The sequence below is a fragment of the Coniophora puteana genome (genome assembly GCF_000271625.1).
Source record: "Coniophora puteana RWD-64-598 SS2 unplaced genomic scaffold CONPUscaffold_3, whole genome shotgun sequence".
NCBI classification, from domain to species: domain Eukaryota; kingdom Fungi; phylum Basidiomycota; class Agaricomycetes; order Boletales; family Coniophoraceae; genus Coniophora; species Coniophora puteana.
The window spans coordinates 183,027-199,111 of NW_006913055.1; the positions used below are offsets into that span (position 1 = coordinate 183,027).

A 16,085-nucleotide genomic window follows, 5' to 3' on the forward strand; every position below is an offset into this window, starting at 1 on the left:
ACACGTCGGACAAATCCGGCTTACCGTCCCTAAATTTCCCACCCTCTTTATTTCCCGAGCTCACCAAACCTTTCGACGAGCATCCACCCCGTCCACACCCTTCCGCCCCTCCCTTCCCGGCATCCGCTCGTTCTCCAAGCTCCAAGCTTCGCTCACAGAAAGCAGCACAAGCCAAAAAAGATGATGAGAACAAGCGCATCCCCCGCCCTCCGGTTCGCCCTCCGCACCCGCGGCGCAGGCCAGAAACGGCTCGCGTCCACGAGCACCAGCGAGGCAGCGCAGGCGGCGCAGAAGCGCGCGCAGGAGGCCGCGAGCAATGCGCAGAAGCAGGCCGAACGCCTCTGGGAGGCGTCCAAGACGTACCTCGGCCCGCTGGGCGAGAGAGTCGGGAACCTGCTGGGCGGTGCGTTCCCTTTCACAACACTTGCCCTCTGTCTTTCTTTCTTTCTTTCTTTCTTTCCTACGCTTTGCTATGCTCCAACGCCAAATGCTGACCTTTTGTTTCCCTCGACAGCCTACCGCCAGCCGATCGTGTACAACTTCCAGGTCGCGCGCGAGCTCCTCAAGCAGGTCTACGTCCGCGAGGGCCTCGCTCCGCCCACGTCCGTGTCCGCGTTCACCTCCGCCTACTCGGAGCTCTTCGCGCGCGCGCGCTCGCCCGCGTACTGGCGCGGCATCCTCGGCTCGGGCGAGTGGGCCCGCGTCGGCGTGTATGCTGTCGAGGCGTACGGGATCTTCAAGGTGCGTTTCCATTTAGTGGGGTTATACATGAAAATGATGATGTCTGTGTGTGCTGTAGATTGGAGAGATTATCGGACGGAGAAGTCTCGTTGGGTACAAGCTGCGGGACAACTAGAGGCGCTTCTGTCATATCCTTTCTACTATTTCCCACTACACTACCGCTTGCCCCGCAATGAGCATGTCATCTAGAGTCATATGCGCATGCATCCTTAGACTTAGTATCGCACATTAACACCGTTTCTGCAAAATGCCGTAGGTCCCGCCGTAGATTGTTCTCTTCGGAGACAGTCCCGTAGATAAATTATTGGCACATTGGCAATGCCATAACGGATTATTGCAGATATATAACGGGTCGACACGCGCGCACGAACATTACAATGCCAACACAGCACTCAAAAGTAGGTCAACCAAAGATCTATAAACCGCATCATGTCTCCTACATCCTACGTCCTACCGTGACCTGAGTAAATGGTCTACTCCTCCTTCTTGGCGCCGACCTTCTTCTCTGCCTCTGCGATGCTCGCGTGGTCGGTCTGAGGTCCGCCGGCAGCTGCAGCAGCAAAGTTATATAAGTACACGCAGTTGAAAACCAGGGATTAGAGAAGTACATACCACCAAACATGCTCGCAGCGGTGAAGGGCCGCTTGAGGTCGCCCTCGGCCTTCTTGCCCAAGAGGTGAATGGCGACGGGCTTGGCGTCGTAGAGGTTCTTGAGGCCCATCAAAGCCTGGATAAAGAGGGGTTGGGTGTACTTCATGTAGATGTGGAAGAAGCCCATCATGGCGACGCCGAAGTAGGCGCCGCGGAGCTGTGGAGGAGAGTGGAAGGTTAGAATGATGCATAACGCGTGGAGGCAGAGGGATGAAGGGAATAGGGGTGGAAGCTGGAGGAGGCGGGAAGGGGGAAAGGAGACGTACCAGCTTGGACACTTCGGAGAGGTCGTAGTCGCGCACGGTGGTCGTGACGAGTCCTCCAGAGTCGGCCGACATGGGGCTAGATGGCTCAACTGCAGAATTTCTTCAGCTCGAGCTTCAAGGAAATGCAGACCGGATGAACGCACCATACTTGAGCACCGTCTGGTCGTTCTTTTGCTTTATCTGCAACAACACACGTTTCGTGAGCTTCTCTCACGCGAGCTCATGCTCGGTGGAAGACCGACCTTGTACGAGATGTAAAAGTACACAGAGAGAATGATGGCCTGACTGGTGATGTAGCCGAAGCGGACGTAGTTGAGCACCTCCGGGTCGTCGAAAGGTATCCGGCGAGCCACTACAGCACGCGTCAGTTTTTTGCAAGGATAGGTTCTATGGCTGCTCAATACTAACCCTGCATAGCGCCAAGGGAGATTACGATGTTCTGTACGCCGGCGTTCATGATGCAAGTCGGGTTCGTCGAAGGACGTGAGGGTCAGTGAGATGGTCGGAAAAAATGGAGGGAGGAGGAGGAGGAGGGAGGGAACGACGGAGAACTTCCGCGAGCGTGACTCGTGAATGCGTACGTGCACCGTGACAACGCGGAAATCACCCCACGTCACGCTTCTTTGACAGTGAGTGTGACAGATGTGATGCAAAGAACGGAAAGCGGTGCAGAGGTGTGACAGATTGACGGCTGTCTTGCATCGAGGGGATTGGGCAAGGGGGGGATGACGTCGACAGCTCATCCACTCCCTCTCCCTTCCCCTCCTCGCGTTCATCTTTTCTCTCTACCACATACCCTACACGAAACACAGTACAATGTCCTACAATAATGAAGCAGCGAGCATCTCGCGTGCCACCTCCCTCTCCCGCGCGAGCAAGCACGGCTCCACCATGTCCCGCTCCCAGTCTCTCATCAAGAAGAACGTCGCACCCCAGGATTTGCGCCCCTCAGATATCCTCATCGAGCGCTTCGTAGCCTGGAAGGCCATCGTTAAGCAGCTCATCGCGTATTTTGAAGGTGTCGCCGACATACAGAACAACATTGCCAAGGAGTACACCAAGCTCGGCGCGGTCATCCAGGTGCCATTTCGCTCGGGCAACCAATTCTTGGGCGAGGGTGGATTGCAGGTGTGTAGCTATGATCGCGACTTGAGTGGTTAGAGGTTGGAGATGTCAACGTGGCTGATGCGGGTGCGGGGTAGGACGTCTATTATACTATTCGCGACAAGACGCGTGTCGTCGCCGACCAGCACGCCAACCTCGGCCGCACCATCGACAGCTCCATCGTGCAGCACCTCCAGAAGCTCCGTCTCGAGATCAAGGCGCACCTCAAGGTACGTCAGACACAGCTGTCCTCTATTATGTCCGCTAACACGCGTATCTCATCCAGAACATCCAAAACGACACTGGTAAGCTTGCCACCTCCGTCGCCAAGGAACGCGAACTCTCGACAAAGATGATCTCCGACCTCGCATCTAACATCTCCCACTTCAAAAACACGCCACTCAATCTGACCTCCAAGACCGACCCGTACGTGACCAACGTCGCCGTCACCCGGCAGCTCCAGAAGCAGGTGAACGAGGAGAACGCGCTGCAAAAATCCATCATCATCATGCAGCAAAACTCGGCACACTTCGAAGAGGGCGTCGTGCGCGCGATCCAGAGCGCATGGCAGACGTTCGACGAGTGGCAGTCGCGCATGTCCTCCTCGGTGCAGGACACGTGGACGCTCATGGCGCAGACCATGGCGTCCCTGCAGCCCGACCGCGAGTGGATCTCCTTCTCCGCGCGCAGCGACCACCTGCTCGACCCCGAGACGCCGCTGCGCAACCCGGAGACGATCAACTATCCGAGCAAGGAGGATCCGAGCGTTATCGCGGTGCACACGGGCCATCTCGAGCGCAAGAAGCGCTTCACGCGCACGTACAGGGAGGCGTATTATGTGCTTACGCCCGCCGGGTTTTTGCACGAGTACGCGAGCGCGGATTCCAAGGCGTCGGGGCATTATGCGCCTGTGTTTTCGCTGTTCCTGCCTGCGTGCACGTTGGGGCCGCCGAGCACGACGAGCAGCAAGACGCACAAGTTCCATATCGAGGGGCGCAAAGACGGAACGGGCACGATCAAGAGCGGGTCGTTCAAGCTCCCCATGCAGGGCGGGCAGGTCGCGTGGAGCTTTAGGAGCCGGAGCAGGGAGGATATGATGGAGTGGTGGAACGATATCAGAATGTTGTGTGCGCGCTATCTTGTTGCGAGCGAGAGCATGGATCGCGGTGGGCCTGTTGAAGCTGCTGTGCGCTCGGCGGGGTATCTCAGTGACGAAGAAGACGAGGAGGAGGACGAAGAAGGGAGCAGTATTGAGGAGGATGAAGATGCTGAGGATGAGGAGGATGAGCTGTACCAGGACGCGGTGGTCGATGACGAGGAGCCGCCGAGCTATTCGCACCCCGCCAAAGGCAGCGGGATTGAACTTGGGCATAACGGATACCCGGTATGTCCCCGGTACCCTTCCCCACATTCCCAGCTTTAGCTAAATGTTTTTGCTGGTCACAGGTCGAGAAAGGCGACCACGCACACGAGGGTGCCAACGTTTCCCGCAGACCGAGTAAGCGCCAGCAAGAAAAGGCTCCCGAGGGCCGTCCACCGCATACGGAGGAGACGGGGGAGAACCTCGATGGTACCGACGACGACGCCGATGCTCAGGGTGCCGCACCCACCGAACACGACACCGAGGGCCCGGGCACCAACGGTGCGACGACACGTGCACCGTCGACCAAGTCTGGGGCGCCCGGGCCAGCGCCGGTGGAGAGCAAGTTCACGGAGGATCTCGAATGAGGAGGTGTAGGTTTCTATCGCGGAATAAAATGTGAGGATGAAGGAGACATTGACGATTTTATGAAGGACTGGAGATTGGGATCTACTATTGGGGACTTGTATAGATACGTGGTGAACTTTTGTTTCTTTCTTGGCTGATTGATATTTTGTTTTCTGGATCTGTTGTAACGCACATAGGTATACGTGCATGTGCACTTGTAATGGACTAGTTCTTCTCTTCTCCGCACCGTTGACATTATGCATGGTCTTGACGCACGCAGGATCCACATCTAGCCACAATTCCATTCAGTATTCCTGTTTCATGATTTGCCGGGAACGTAAAGCTTCCCTGCTTATTTGGAAGCATGCATAATATGGAATTTCGAGGTTTTAAAAGGCGTGGCTCCCTCCGTTGATCAAGTGCAACAGTTATTCCCCAGACGTCTTGGTCTACGCGTTCGCCCTACGTTTTGATGACCATGAGCTCAAAACCCACTATCTTCTTCCTCGGCGCGACGGGCTACGTGGGGGGCGAAATCCTCAGCTTGCTCAATAAATCCCATCTCCCACCTCCCGCGGCTCGATCGTCCTCCGGCTCCGGCTCTGACTCTACTACCACGAACACAGACTTAGGGAGGTACCATGTCATCGCGCTCGTGCGCAACGTGACGCCCGAGCGCGAGGCGGCGCTCAGGCGGCTGTACAACTCGGACGACCTGGAAATTTTGGAAGGTACGCTGGACGACGGGGACATAATACGCAGCGCGGCGGAGAGGGCGGATGTCGTTGTCAGCTGTGCGGTTTCGATTCACGGCGAGAGTACGAAATGTGAGTGTTGCCTTTTCCTTGTTCCCCTCTTCCTACTGCTTTATAAGTGTTAGAGAGTTAATGAGCTCCGCAGCTGTTCTCGCAGGGCTCACGACGCGCTCGAAAGCGAGCGGTGGAGCGTCTCCACCGATCTTGGTGCACGTTTCTGGGATTACGATTATCGCCGATGATGCCAATGGCGAGGAGGTCGCAGATGTCAAGGAGTGGAGTGACTTGGACTTGGATATCACCAAGTGTGTTTCTATCCCATGCATTTTTTCAACATGGCATTGATGACATTGGACTGGGTTTCAGGCTTCCTCCGACGTCTTCGCATATGAACTGTGAAATTCCCGTAAGATTTATATTGCGATTGTGCTGATATATTCGACTTATCTTTTGTCACTGTTGCACAGATAGCAGAAGCTGGCACGCGCAGCAACTATCCCATCCGCACGTTTGTCTTGTATGCAGGCTTGGTATGCCCTGTATCTGCCGTATTAAGAGCCACAACACTTACAATGGCTGCTCCCTAGATTTACGGTATTGGTTCTGGTACGGTTTACAGGCTCCATTTAGGTCACATATCTACACGAGGCTCACCTCTAGTACTGGGCCACAGGCGTTCAACGCACATCCGCCTGGCTGGGTCCTTGGATTAAGCATGCAAAAGACGCCGGATTCTCCGGCACGTACGGGCCAGGCGCTAATGCGCTCAGTCACATACACGTCCGCGATGTCGCTGCAGGCGTGCTTACGGTCTTGACGGCTGCGCTCAAGGGCGAGGTCAAGGGAGGAAAGGGGTTTAATTGTCAGAAATTCATCTCAAACTGTGTGATATCTGGGACAATGGCTAACGGACAGAATGATTAGACTTCGTTGCTACCTCCAAGACCGAACAAAGAGAATGGGCGAAAGTCATCGGTGATGTGCGCCTTCTATGCTCGAACGACAGCCGCAGGGCTCACCTCGAACCATATTTGTTGCACCAGTATCTGTACAGCAAGAGACTCATAGAAGAACCTGGATGCCGCCCCTGGCCTGAAGGCATCATTCGCCCCAAAGGAACACGTGGTCATTGCTCCTTATGTCATGTTAAACCTTCCTGACGCGTTGAATTATAGCATACTGGCGGGTCTTTGGAGGGAATCAGATCGTCCACCCTGACCGGCTCCATGCGCTTGGCTGGGAGCCCAAGGAGACGCAGAAGCAGGGTCTGTTGGACATTTTGCCTCAGGCCATTGACGTCGCATTACAGTGAAATGATTTAGAAGGTTCGATACAGATTAAAGAGAGCGCAGATACTGTGTATATATTACATTCAATAACACTGTCGTTGTTACACGATTATTGTTCCCAAAATTTGATGATCATGATTTTGGATATCAAGACAATAGCCAAAAAGCCTAGACCAAACTGTCGGAGACAAATGTCGTGACAGCACGACGCGTGCGCACACGACACGCGTCTATCCAACCCCGAAGTTCAACTTGAACTTGAGCATAGATTCAACATCGTCACCACACCACACCTCCGTGCCATTCCCGCCTTCCTTTAGCCTCAAAGGTACCACCTCCATCATCGATAAAGAACAACACTTCATACGGCCATATTACGAGGTCAACGCTTACATCGCCTCTAATCCCACCACCGTCTAGCAAGCAACAATGTCTGAATGTCACACCATCATTTTTGAACACCCTCAGAACAAGTTCCCCCAGGAAGATAACAGACAAGTCCGAGACGCTCCTTCAGCCTACAACCAGTCGTACCACGTCTATCCACCTGACGTTATCGATGATACTCCTGCCCAATTCGATACCGAAACCAAGCTGCCCGGATGTCACCATTGCGATATCTTCAACCCACCCAACCTCGTTTTCAACCCTGTGTACGCCCTCGCGCTTTTGGACACAGAAAGTCCCGTGGACTTCCTCAGTACAGCCGAGCCGAACCGTCTTCACGAGGAGATTGCCAGTGTCTTCTCCTTATGCGGTAATCCACCCCCAGTCGCGCAGAACTCTCCCGGTGCCGCACAGTCGGAGCCTCCACAAGAGCAGCTATTCGATGGTCGTCTCCTCGAGCCTAGCCAGACTTCTGCCCCCCATGAATACCTCATAGCCGGTTTGCGTCAGGCATTGACACAAACGAGCCCCGAAGTGAGTCGTAGGGTCGTCAATGGCACGCACAGCTATTAACGATTACATGTAGGGCCACCATGGGGATGCAGCCGCAAGACATCCAGCCAACCTCATTGCGCATGTACCGTCGGGATCGCAGGAACAGCACTGGGGCTCTCCGGTAAGCAAAGAGAAAGAGTCGAGTACGGGTGCCACTCATCTCTTGACGTAATAGGGTATCCCGGGCTTCCTACCTTTTGAGCAAATAGAAGGAATCGGCCTGGATATCCAGACTCCGGCAGCTACTATGGATATGAAACTCGTAGAGAGACGGTGTGAGCCCGATGTCACAATCGTGAATGATGGGATGGAGGGAAGTGGGAGACAACAGCCCATGGTGAGTGGCACGCGTCAGAACCGTGGTCGACGGTGCTGATTTACGTCTGAAGCTGTCACCTGGTAACCGTCAAAGCGTGCGGGGTGAAGCAACCAAGACACATACCGTTGCCGCAAAGAGACAGAATCGTGTCAGCAGTGCAAAGCAGGCCGAGCGCCGCGCAGGCAAGAAGGCCGCCACTCAAGGCGTGACCAAAGCGACGTGCGCCCGTACCTCCCCATTCCCTGAGGAGGCGTACTGCACCATCATCGCTCTGACGGGATACCCAACGCTCCCGGATTACCCTATACGCAAGACGATGACAGAAGAGGATCGCCAGCAGCTGATGAAGGAAAGACGTCAGCATGTGCTAGAGGAGAGCAAAGAGCGACTGACGAACGCCCAGCAAGCTGCCGTCGAAAAGCTCCGGGAGATGCTCAGACTCTCGGCTGACGAAAAGAAACTCGATCTCAACATTCTCAATGAGGTGTCGATGCGAAAGGCGAGATGGCACACCGACTTTTATGTCCAGATGGCGCTCTGCTGCAGCGAGCACAATCTGTTGACAAGAGACGAGGTGTGCGACGCGATGGAGGAAATATGGTATTTCAAAGAACGCTCATATGCTGGCGACAATAAGTGGAGGGTGAGTACCGTCAACATAACATCGGCATGGTTTACCTAGTTGGGCTTTCCACAGAGGACCGTCCACTGCATCCTATCCGAGTATAAGGAGTTCGGGTGCTTGAAGCTTCGGAACGTGACAACGAACAAGGATATCAACCTCCACTTTCTCGACTTTTCCGGCGGGGAAGGAAGGCGAAAGGTATACGAGAGGAAGGACCGCTCTCTTCGTAGTGAAGAGAAACACAAAAAACCGAAAGAATCCGCGCCTGTCGGTAACCCAATACCACGCAGGCTCAAACCCAAGTTCGATCATTCGCACCTCTCCTTCAACCAACGAGAGATACGACAAGGGGATCAGACTTGTGGGTATCAACAGGCCTAACCGGCGGAGTGACGATGTATCAATGAATCCGTACGTACCCAGCCCGCTCAACTTCTCCAAGTGATTTCAGCCTAATACTCTTCTCGTTGGCTTGTTTGATTCAACTGAAATCTGGACGGATGGATGGTGTTCAGGACGGGGGCGAGAGATCCGTTCGGCGCCTCGATGGGTTGCGATGGGATGGATCTAGACATGCTGGATGCTGCTGTAGAGAATAAGAGTCGTGGGTTGATAGAGGGTGTCTTGGGTTATCAAGCACTTTATATTTGACGCCGTGTCTTGATCACGAATATCATGAAGAGAATCGGAAGGAGGAAGGCAAACGAAGTGGACAAGACGTGTCTTCCGATGGAGACGAAGAGCACTGCCATCAGCGTCGCATCTGAATCGGACCATCGGCTCCGACAGCCGACTCTTTCACCAACCTTCGACGATCGCTGCTGTGAGTCGGATTGCGATCCTGGTGGGCACCTCACTTATGGCGGTCGACCTATGAAATAATGCTACGAAGTTTCGGACGGAGCTTGGGCAACGTCTGGGGTCCTTGGCGATCTGTTCCTTCTCTAGTGGGGTGCTCTCAAAACCATTAAGAAACAACTACGTAGTGCCTCCCGCCAGCAATGGTGATTTCTATTGCTTGTTCTACTGTATTCGGTCATACGACTGACTTGTTCAGTCTCCGGGTGTTCCAAGCACCTATCTTCCATTCTTGTTGGTCTCTAGAAATAAACGGTTTTAGTAGAGGCGACATTGGGATTTCTGACGTCTTTAATTTGCCTTGAAGCATAGCTTACGGCATGCTGTTGAAAATACCATTTATGACCTTGAATACTGAGGGGGATGAGCTCGTGAAGAAGCCCAGAGAATGTAGTGGGCAGTACTGGCTCGAGTACTTGGCGTTATAACAGAAGACGTCCGAGCGAGCAGACGCTGTGATCAACACATGAGATTCGCTTCACCCACCTAGCGTTAAAGGTGAGTGTCTTATGTCATGTTCTGGTCAGAGGGTAAACGTGGATGTGACCCAATTTCCGTCAGCTATTATTGCAGGCCTGAGCGCTCGAGCAGAATCCAACGCGGATGCGCCTGCCCCAATCTATGTCCATATGTCTGGTGTTAGCATCATCTCTGATCGGTGCAATGGCGAACCTGTGAAAGAGCCCACTGAGTGGACCGACAAGGATGAGGATTTTTCGACAATGTACGTGGATTCATATGTGGGCTCTGGAGGATGGCTGACCTCATGTTACTTCACAGACTACCGCACGACACTGCCCACATGGACTGCAAACTTCCTGCAAGTGTTGCATGACCCCGTTTGAACGCTTGCTTATAGTTATAATATGAACAGATAGCAGAAGCTGGCAAACGCGACAAGCATCCAATTCGTACCTTCGTCTTGAATCCTTCATTGGTGCGTTTACGTTTGTTTCCCCTTCATTATCAGATAAAAAGAGTGAGCTAATACACCATCTCCGCTTTTAGATTTACGGAATTGGAGCTGGTGAGATAACAGCTTTACTAGGAATTCTTCCTCTCATCGTTTCTCAGGCATGCAACGCACTACATTCTGGGCGCGCGACTGGATCGAAAGGGCCAAGGAGGCAGGCCACTCTGGCACATTTGGAGAGGGCGCAAATGCTCTCAGCCACATCCACATGCACGACGTGGCTACAGCGTTGCTGGTTGTGCTGAGAGCTGCCTTGACTGGCAAGGCACAAGGTTGGAAAGCCTGTAACTGTAAGTGTTTCATGACTCGTTCAATGAATGTCCGAATTTACAAATGTCGCAGACTTTGTCGGAGTGTCGTGGACAGAACAGAGGGCATGGGCTAAGGTCGTTGGAGATGTATGTCGGCTGAGTTCATCGAATCGAACCTGTGTACCTAATACGCATGATCACGTTGTTATAGTGTCTATACAGCAAAGGGATAGTCAACGAGGCTGGATGCCGCCCCTGGCCAGAGGCAGTTACCGGCCCCAAGGATAGCAGTAAGCCTAGCTGTTGTAGTATAGAGCGTTGTCTGACGACTGCCCCCTTAGTTTGGTGATGGGTGTACGCGGGGAACCAGATCGTTCGTCCCGACAACCTCTATGCACTCGGCTGGGAGCCCACCGAGACTAAGAAGCAGGGTCCAATTGATCGCTTGCTTCAAGCGATTGATGTCGCGTTGAGCTAGTAAAGGTTCTTGAGAGCATTAAGAAACAAATAGTACCTGTAGATTTATCGTACCGCCAAGTCACAGCATTGCTTGAAAGAAATTGTCCCCAAAACGCTCAAAACAGGTTCCGCGACAATAGCCGAGCAACCTAGACCAATAATGTCGGAGACAAAAGTCGTGACAGCGCGTCCCGTGAAAAACACGCGTCTAGCTGGTTCCGAATTTCAACGTTCAATTTCGGCGAGGGCATAGACTAAGCGCTATGACCACAGCATATCGCCGTGCCACTCGTCTGTCTGTTCTCCCACCTCGGCGTATAGCGATGGCCTCAACCTTTACTCGAGGAGAACATCTGTCGCAACCATACCAGATAGTCAGCACTCACCCTCCCAGCGCCAGCCAGCTCTCAGCATCATCCGAAGACCATCCACTTGCGTCGCAGCCCCGCAGCCTGAGCTTTCCCCCTGCCCATAATGACCACCACGGGCCAAACGAATTCGAAGACGCCTATTTCGAACCTGCTCAACAGCCGCACGTCATCTCACCCGATGTTAAAGACATCTCCGCCGTGGGATACGATGTCACCTACCTGCCTTGGGATGATCATTGTCCCAATGGCCTCGACCCATTCAACCCTACCCTCGACAGCGCATACGCGCTCGCGCTGTTTGACACCCAAATCCGTCACGGGTTCCTCGGTCCAAACGAGATGAACCGCTTTAACCAAGACATCACAAGGATCCTTTCGTTTGGCAGCGGCGCCACGTCCGAGTCAGTCATTTCGGGGACCTCGTTCAGTGGCACTGGAGTGCATCCTTCAGTTGAACATCTTACCGACGCCCGTTTCTTCGAGCCTAGTCAGCCATCCGCTTCTTGCACCGATCCATGCGATGGAGTCTATTCGCACCAGGAAGCGCCTATAACCGGGTTCGAGGTGCGCCTTGAGGTATCTATCAAGCCGCGTTCGGCAGCTGACGGGCGTGTGTAGGGTGGCATTCAGTCAATGAATAGTATTGCGCACAGGAACTATCCAGCCGAGTTTCTTGCCCCGCCGGCGCCGCTTTCGCAGGCGTGCTTCGAACCTCAGGTGAGCCACAGTAAGACACTTTAACGAGAGTTCCACTGACCTATAGACCAACAGGATGGCCCTGACTTCCCACTATTCGAACATGGAGATACCGTGGAACCAAGTCCTCAGACGCCCGCCAACAACAGGGAGATCGAACTAGTGGAGAGACACTATGAGCCCAACGTCAATGTCGTGAACAATCAGAACGGGGAAAGCATGCTACAACGACTTACGGTGAGTAGTACGCATTAGAGCGACCTAAGCGTTTGCTGACCTACGCCCAAAAGCCACCACATGCCAAACGTCAAAGCAAGAAGGATTCACCACCAAAGAAACGCACCGCCACCGCGAGAGGAAAGGGTGCCGTCATTTGCGCGAAGCAGTCCATGCGTTCCGCAATGAAAAAGGCCGTGATCCACACCGCGAACAAGGAAACGAAAGTTCGAGCTTCGCCATCGCCTGAAAAGGCTTTTTGCTCTACCATCCTTCCGCCGACATACCTGCTACTGCCAGAAATCCCGGCGCGTCAGCGAGTGATAGAACAGAACAGAGTCCTTCTGACCAACGCACGGAAAGAGGCCACCAGTATACTCCGCAGACGTCTAGGGTTCACCGACGACGAGGTACTCGAACCCGAAGCCTTCAATCAGGGGAAGAGACGGCAAATGAGATACGACACTTGCGTTTATATTCAGATCGTGCTCTGCTGCAGCGATCATAACCTGTTGTTGAGAGAGGAGATATGCGATGCGATGAAGAAGATATGGTGTTTCAGGGACAGACCCTGCCTTGCGGATGGCGACTGGATGGCAAGTGCTGTTTTCATACCATCAAGCGGGTGAACTAATACATGTTTTGCGCAGAAAACTGTTCGAAACGCGCTAGCGCGAGGGAACGAATTCGGACGTCTCAATGTCCGGAATCCAGGGAGAAAACGGGATATACCTCTCTACTTTCTCTATTTCTCCCTCAGAGAAGGGAAGAAAAAGGCGTCCAGGACAAAACCCAACTCTCTTCACGGTGAAGAGACATATGAAAACCGGAAAGACTCTGCTCCTGTTGTGGTACAAGACCACACAGGCACAAACCCAAGTTCCGGCCTCCGCATCTCTCCTTCAGCCAGTGAATGGTGGGACGACGGCGGTCGACTTGGTGTAGGTGATTACAACGCCTGCCAACTGCAAGTTACAGATACCCACACAAATAACGTGTGTGTACCTAGACTATCCTGATTCTTATCGACCCTTTCTGACACCTTATTCGGTGGGATAGAGCGACCACCTCTCAATATCCTGTAGACGTCGTTTTCACGCAGAATGGAAGCGTGAGCAACTCGATGGGCGCCTTCATGTAGTCGGTACATAGCCTGCTCGCGCGTGTTGGTAGATTGTCTTGTCGTAGCCCTATCCAGGGGGACCCGCTCCACCGTTTGGCGTCGTGATGGGTTGCGATGAGATGGATCTAGACATGTTGGATGCTAGTGATGCAGACGACGAAGGAATCGAGGGTTGATGGGGTCGTCTTGCGTTATCGTACATGTTACAATCGAGTCTATGTCTTCCGTAATGGCCAATTATGACGAGAATCGGAGGAAGGTGAATGAAGCGGAGACGTGATTCAGAGACCAAGAGCACCGCCATCACCCCCGCATCGGATCATCGGCTCCGACGGCCGACTCTGTCACCGACCTACTCAATCGATCGCTGCTATGGACTAAAGCGGAGGCACCCACAAACCCTTCTGAATCCCTACTCACATGATCTCCTCGAAGGTCCAATAAGCACCTATTTATCATCGAATCGTCTACGCTCTCATTTGTCTTGCGTTTGTCCCGTTCAATGAAGACAATGGATGAAGCAGCAGTGACCGGTCCGGTGAACCCCAAGTAACATCGCTATGAGTTGCTTTGGCTACGGAACTACTCCAACGGTACAATGAGCCGTGAGCACCCCAGAATTCCTGCTACCCAAGCACGCCATACATAACGCAACGGGAATGGCATTCATTCATTAGAGTCAGTCCGCCAAACTACTTGCACCATGTTTATCTCGTGGTCTTGGGCGGCATTGCGATGATGATGCACATGTTGGATCAGCCTCCCCTATTCACGGTAGTTCCTCGTCTTATACGACCCTGAATCTTCCCCCACAAGTCTGACGGGAGGTTAACGTTATTTGAACGACAGCTTGAATTTACGGTAGTAGTTCATATTGCGCCACCACTGAGATCGTGCTAAATTCTACAATTGGAATTCAATCTACCATATAGTAAAGGCATTCGACTTTTTGAGCGCGATTTCATGTAGCAAGACGCCGTGAACGTTTTCGATCCTTTCCCAGATCTTCGCCACACCTAATCGGACGACGAATCGTTTACGTGAAACCTGATGTAGCATATAAGAAGTGAGCACCCCCGACAAACGAGGTATCGCTCAGATTACCACCCAGCACCACTTGACGCCCTATTTCGACGCTCCCATCTATCATGGCCAAACCTATTATCTTCTGGGTTGGAGCGACCGGATATCTCGGCTCAGAGGCTCTTCTTTTACTCAACGACTATCTCCCGAAGCCCAACAGCTATCACGTCGTTGCCCTCGTTCGAAATGCGACGCCCGAGCGCGTGTCCGAGCTCAAGCGGCTGTATCCCGACATCGAGACTCTACAGGGCACGCTAGATGATGAAAAAATTATACGGGAAGCGGCTGCGCAAGCGGATGTGGTAATTAACACCGGCGACTCGCTTCATCCCGGTTGCGTTCATGGTAAGTAGAGTTGTTACCCAATTATGAGAGAAGAGAGTAGCCGATTTCGACCTCCCATCCGCTAGGCATTCTCGCGGGTCTGACCACTCGAGCAAAATCTAACACGGGCGCACCTGACCCGATCTACGTCCATGTCTCCAGCAGCACTATTCTCACTGATGGATGCAATGGGGAACACGTGGAGCCTACTGTGTGGACTGACAAGGACTTCGATGTTCATACCAAGTACGTGGACGCATATATGACTTCTGCCAAACGATTGACCTCTCGTCACTTCCTACAGACTGGAAGCCGACGCAGTTCACGCGGACACTGAATTTCCTGTAATGTCGACACTGCATTTGGCCATCTCAAAATCCTCACTTCACCTGATACTTCTCATAGATTGCGGACGCTGGAAAACGCAGCGAGCATAGAATTCGAACATTTGTCATGAATCCCGCTTTGGTGAGTCTTCTGCCCAAGTCGCTGAATAGTAGGAGCATGCTAATGTTCATGCATATCTCTTCAGATATATGGTGTCGGTTCTGGTAAGGACCAGTGCGTTTGAACATCATCCCACGTCTCACCGGTTTTCAGGGGTACAGCGCAACTCCTCGTGGCTGCGTTTCTGGGTCGATACGACCAAGGAGACCGGCTACTCTGGGTTATACGGAGAGGGAGCTAACGCGCTGGGCCACGTTCACGTTCGCGACGCAGCTACCGCACTGTTAACCGTGCTCAACGCTGCCCTGGAAGGCAAAATTCAAGGCGGAAAAGACGCGAATTGTGAGTAAAGGAGGGTCTGGTCGATAAGAATGGGATTGATACTTTCACAGATTTCGTGAGCGTGTCGAAGACCGGACAGAAGAATTGGTCTGAGGTTATCGGAAACGTATGCCATCTAGTTTGGAACCGAATGTGGATGCTCACAGCGGGACATTAACTTCAACAGCATATGCACAGTAAAGGAGTAATCAAAGAGGCTGGATGTCGTCCTTGGCCCGAGGCGGTCACTGGTACCCGAGGCAGCCGTGAGTTTAACTATTCCAATAAAGTGTTGTTATGTCTAATGATCGCTATAATAGTTTGGTGGCTGACATTTGGGGGGAATCAAATTCTGAGCTCTGACCGTTTGTACGCACTCGGCTGGGAACCCACTGAGACGAAAAAGCAGAGCCTGATCGACAATCTTCCAGAGGCAGTGGACGCCTTGTTGCAGTCAAAGTAGTGTAAACGTCGGATTGCCGTTGAAGCACAAACATGTTGTAACCATTGTATTTCTACTGAAAGAAAGAAATGTCTTGTAACATCATCGTGATAAAGGGAAC

General features: G+C 52.9%; 7 protein-coding genes across 7 annotated transcripts; 6 read left to right on the plus strand and 1 right to left on the minus strand.

The window, feature by feature from the left end:
* Positions 1–65: 65 nt before the first annotated feature.
* On the plus strand, positions 66–1,004 carry CONPUDRAFT_80289 (uncharacterized protein). Its single transcript, XM_007767266.1, has 3 exons — positions 66–403; positions 515–741; positions 800–1,004. The coding sequence occupies exons 1-3, from the start codon at positions 181–183 to the stop codon at positions 854–856; spliced, it is 507 nt and encodes a 168-aa protein (XP_007765456.1). The 5' UTR covers positions 66–180; the 3' UTR covers positions 857–1,004.
* Positions 1,005–1,047: 43 nt separating this feature from the next.
* CONPUDRAFT_80290 (inorganic phosphate transporter) lies at positions 1,048–2,195 on the minus strand. The gene is made up of 6 exons (XM_007767267.1): positions 2,067–2,195; positions 1,901–2,010; positions 1,802–1,838; positions 1,659–1,747; positions 1,354–1,549; positions 1,048–1,291 (listed from the first exon to the last, which is right to left on the minus strand). The coding sequence occupies exons 1-6, from the start codon at positions 2,113–2,115 to the stop codon at positions 1,215–1,217; spliced, it is 558 nt and encodes a 185-aa protein (XP_007765457.1). The 5' UTR covers positions 2,116–2,195; the 3' UTR covers positions 1,048–1,214.
* Positions 2,196–2,365: 170 nt separating this feature from the next.
* On the plus strand, positions 2,366–4,764 carry CONPUDRAFT_80291 (uncharacterized protein). Its single transcript, XM_007767268.1, has 4 exons — positions 2,366–2,786; positions 2,861–2,992; positions 3,049–4,146; positions 4,209–4,764. The coding sequence occupies exons 1-4, from the start codon at positions 2,475–2,477 to the stop codon at positions 4,488–4,490; spliced, it is 1,824 nt and encodes a 607-aa protein (XP_007765458.1). The 5' UTR covers positions 2,366–2,474; the 3' UTR covers positions 4,491–4,764.
* Positions 4,765–4,948: 184 nt separating this feature from the next.
* On the plus strand, positions 4,949–6,537 carry CONPUDRAFT_70606 (NAD(P)-binding protein; the record flags this gene model as incomplete). The annotated part of the gene is made up of 7 exons (XM_007767181.1): positions 4,949–5,297; positions 5,383–5,530; positions 5,592–5,631; positions 5,693–5,755; positions 5,886–6,087; positions 6,150–6,350; positions 6,401–6,537. 7 exons carry the CDS (start codon positions 4,949–4,951, stop codon positions 6,535–6,537), a joined length of 1,140 nt encoding a protein of 379 aa, XP_007765371.1.
* Positions 6,538–6,943: 406 nt separating this feature from the next.
* CONPUDRAFT_162982 (uncharacterized protein) lies at positions 6,944–8,781 on the plus strand (the record flags this gene model as incomplete). Its single annotated transcript, XM_007767388.1, has 5 exons — positions 6,944–7,435; positions 7,488–7,577; positions 7,632–7,793; positions 7,846–8,418; positions 8,473–8,781. 5 exons carry the CDS (start codon positions 6,944–6,946, stop codon positions 8,779–8,781), a joined length of 1,626 nt encoding a protein of 541 aa, XP_007765578.1.
* Positions 8,782–9,887: 1,106 nt separating this feature from the next.
* Positions 9,888–12,853, plus strand: CONPUDRAFT_150700 (uncharacterized protein; the record flags this gene model as incomplete). The annotated part of the gene is made up of 11 exons (XM_007767389.1): positions 9,888–9,982; positions 10,039–10,084; positions 10,133–10,195; positions 10,267–10,285; positions 10,333–10,521; positions 10,574–10,629; positions 10,694–10,772; positions 11,215–11,876; positions 11,931–12,029; positions 12,084–12,245; positions 12,299–12,853. 11 exons carry the CDS (start codon positions 9,888–9,890, stop codon positions 12,851–12,853), a joined length of 2,025 nt encoding a protein of 674 aa, XP_007765579.1.
* Positions 12,854–14,495: 1,642 nt separating this feature from the next.
* On the plus strand, positions 14,496–15,985 carry CONPUDRAFT_50128 (NAD(P)-binding protein; the record flags this gene model as incomplete). The annotated part of the gene is made up of 9 exons (XM_007767094.1): positions 14,496–14,775; positions 14,841–15,000; positions 15,059–15,098; positions 15,160–15,222; positions 15,287–15,305; positions 15,355–15,543; positions 15,594–15,649; positions 15,710–15,788; positions 15,843–15,985. 9 exons carry the CDS (start codon positions 14,496–14,498, stop codon positions 15,983–15,985), a joined length of 1,029 nt encoding a protein of 342 aa, XP_007765284.1.
* Between the last annotated feature and the right edge of the window lie 100 nt (positions 15,986–16,085).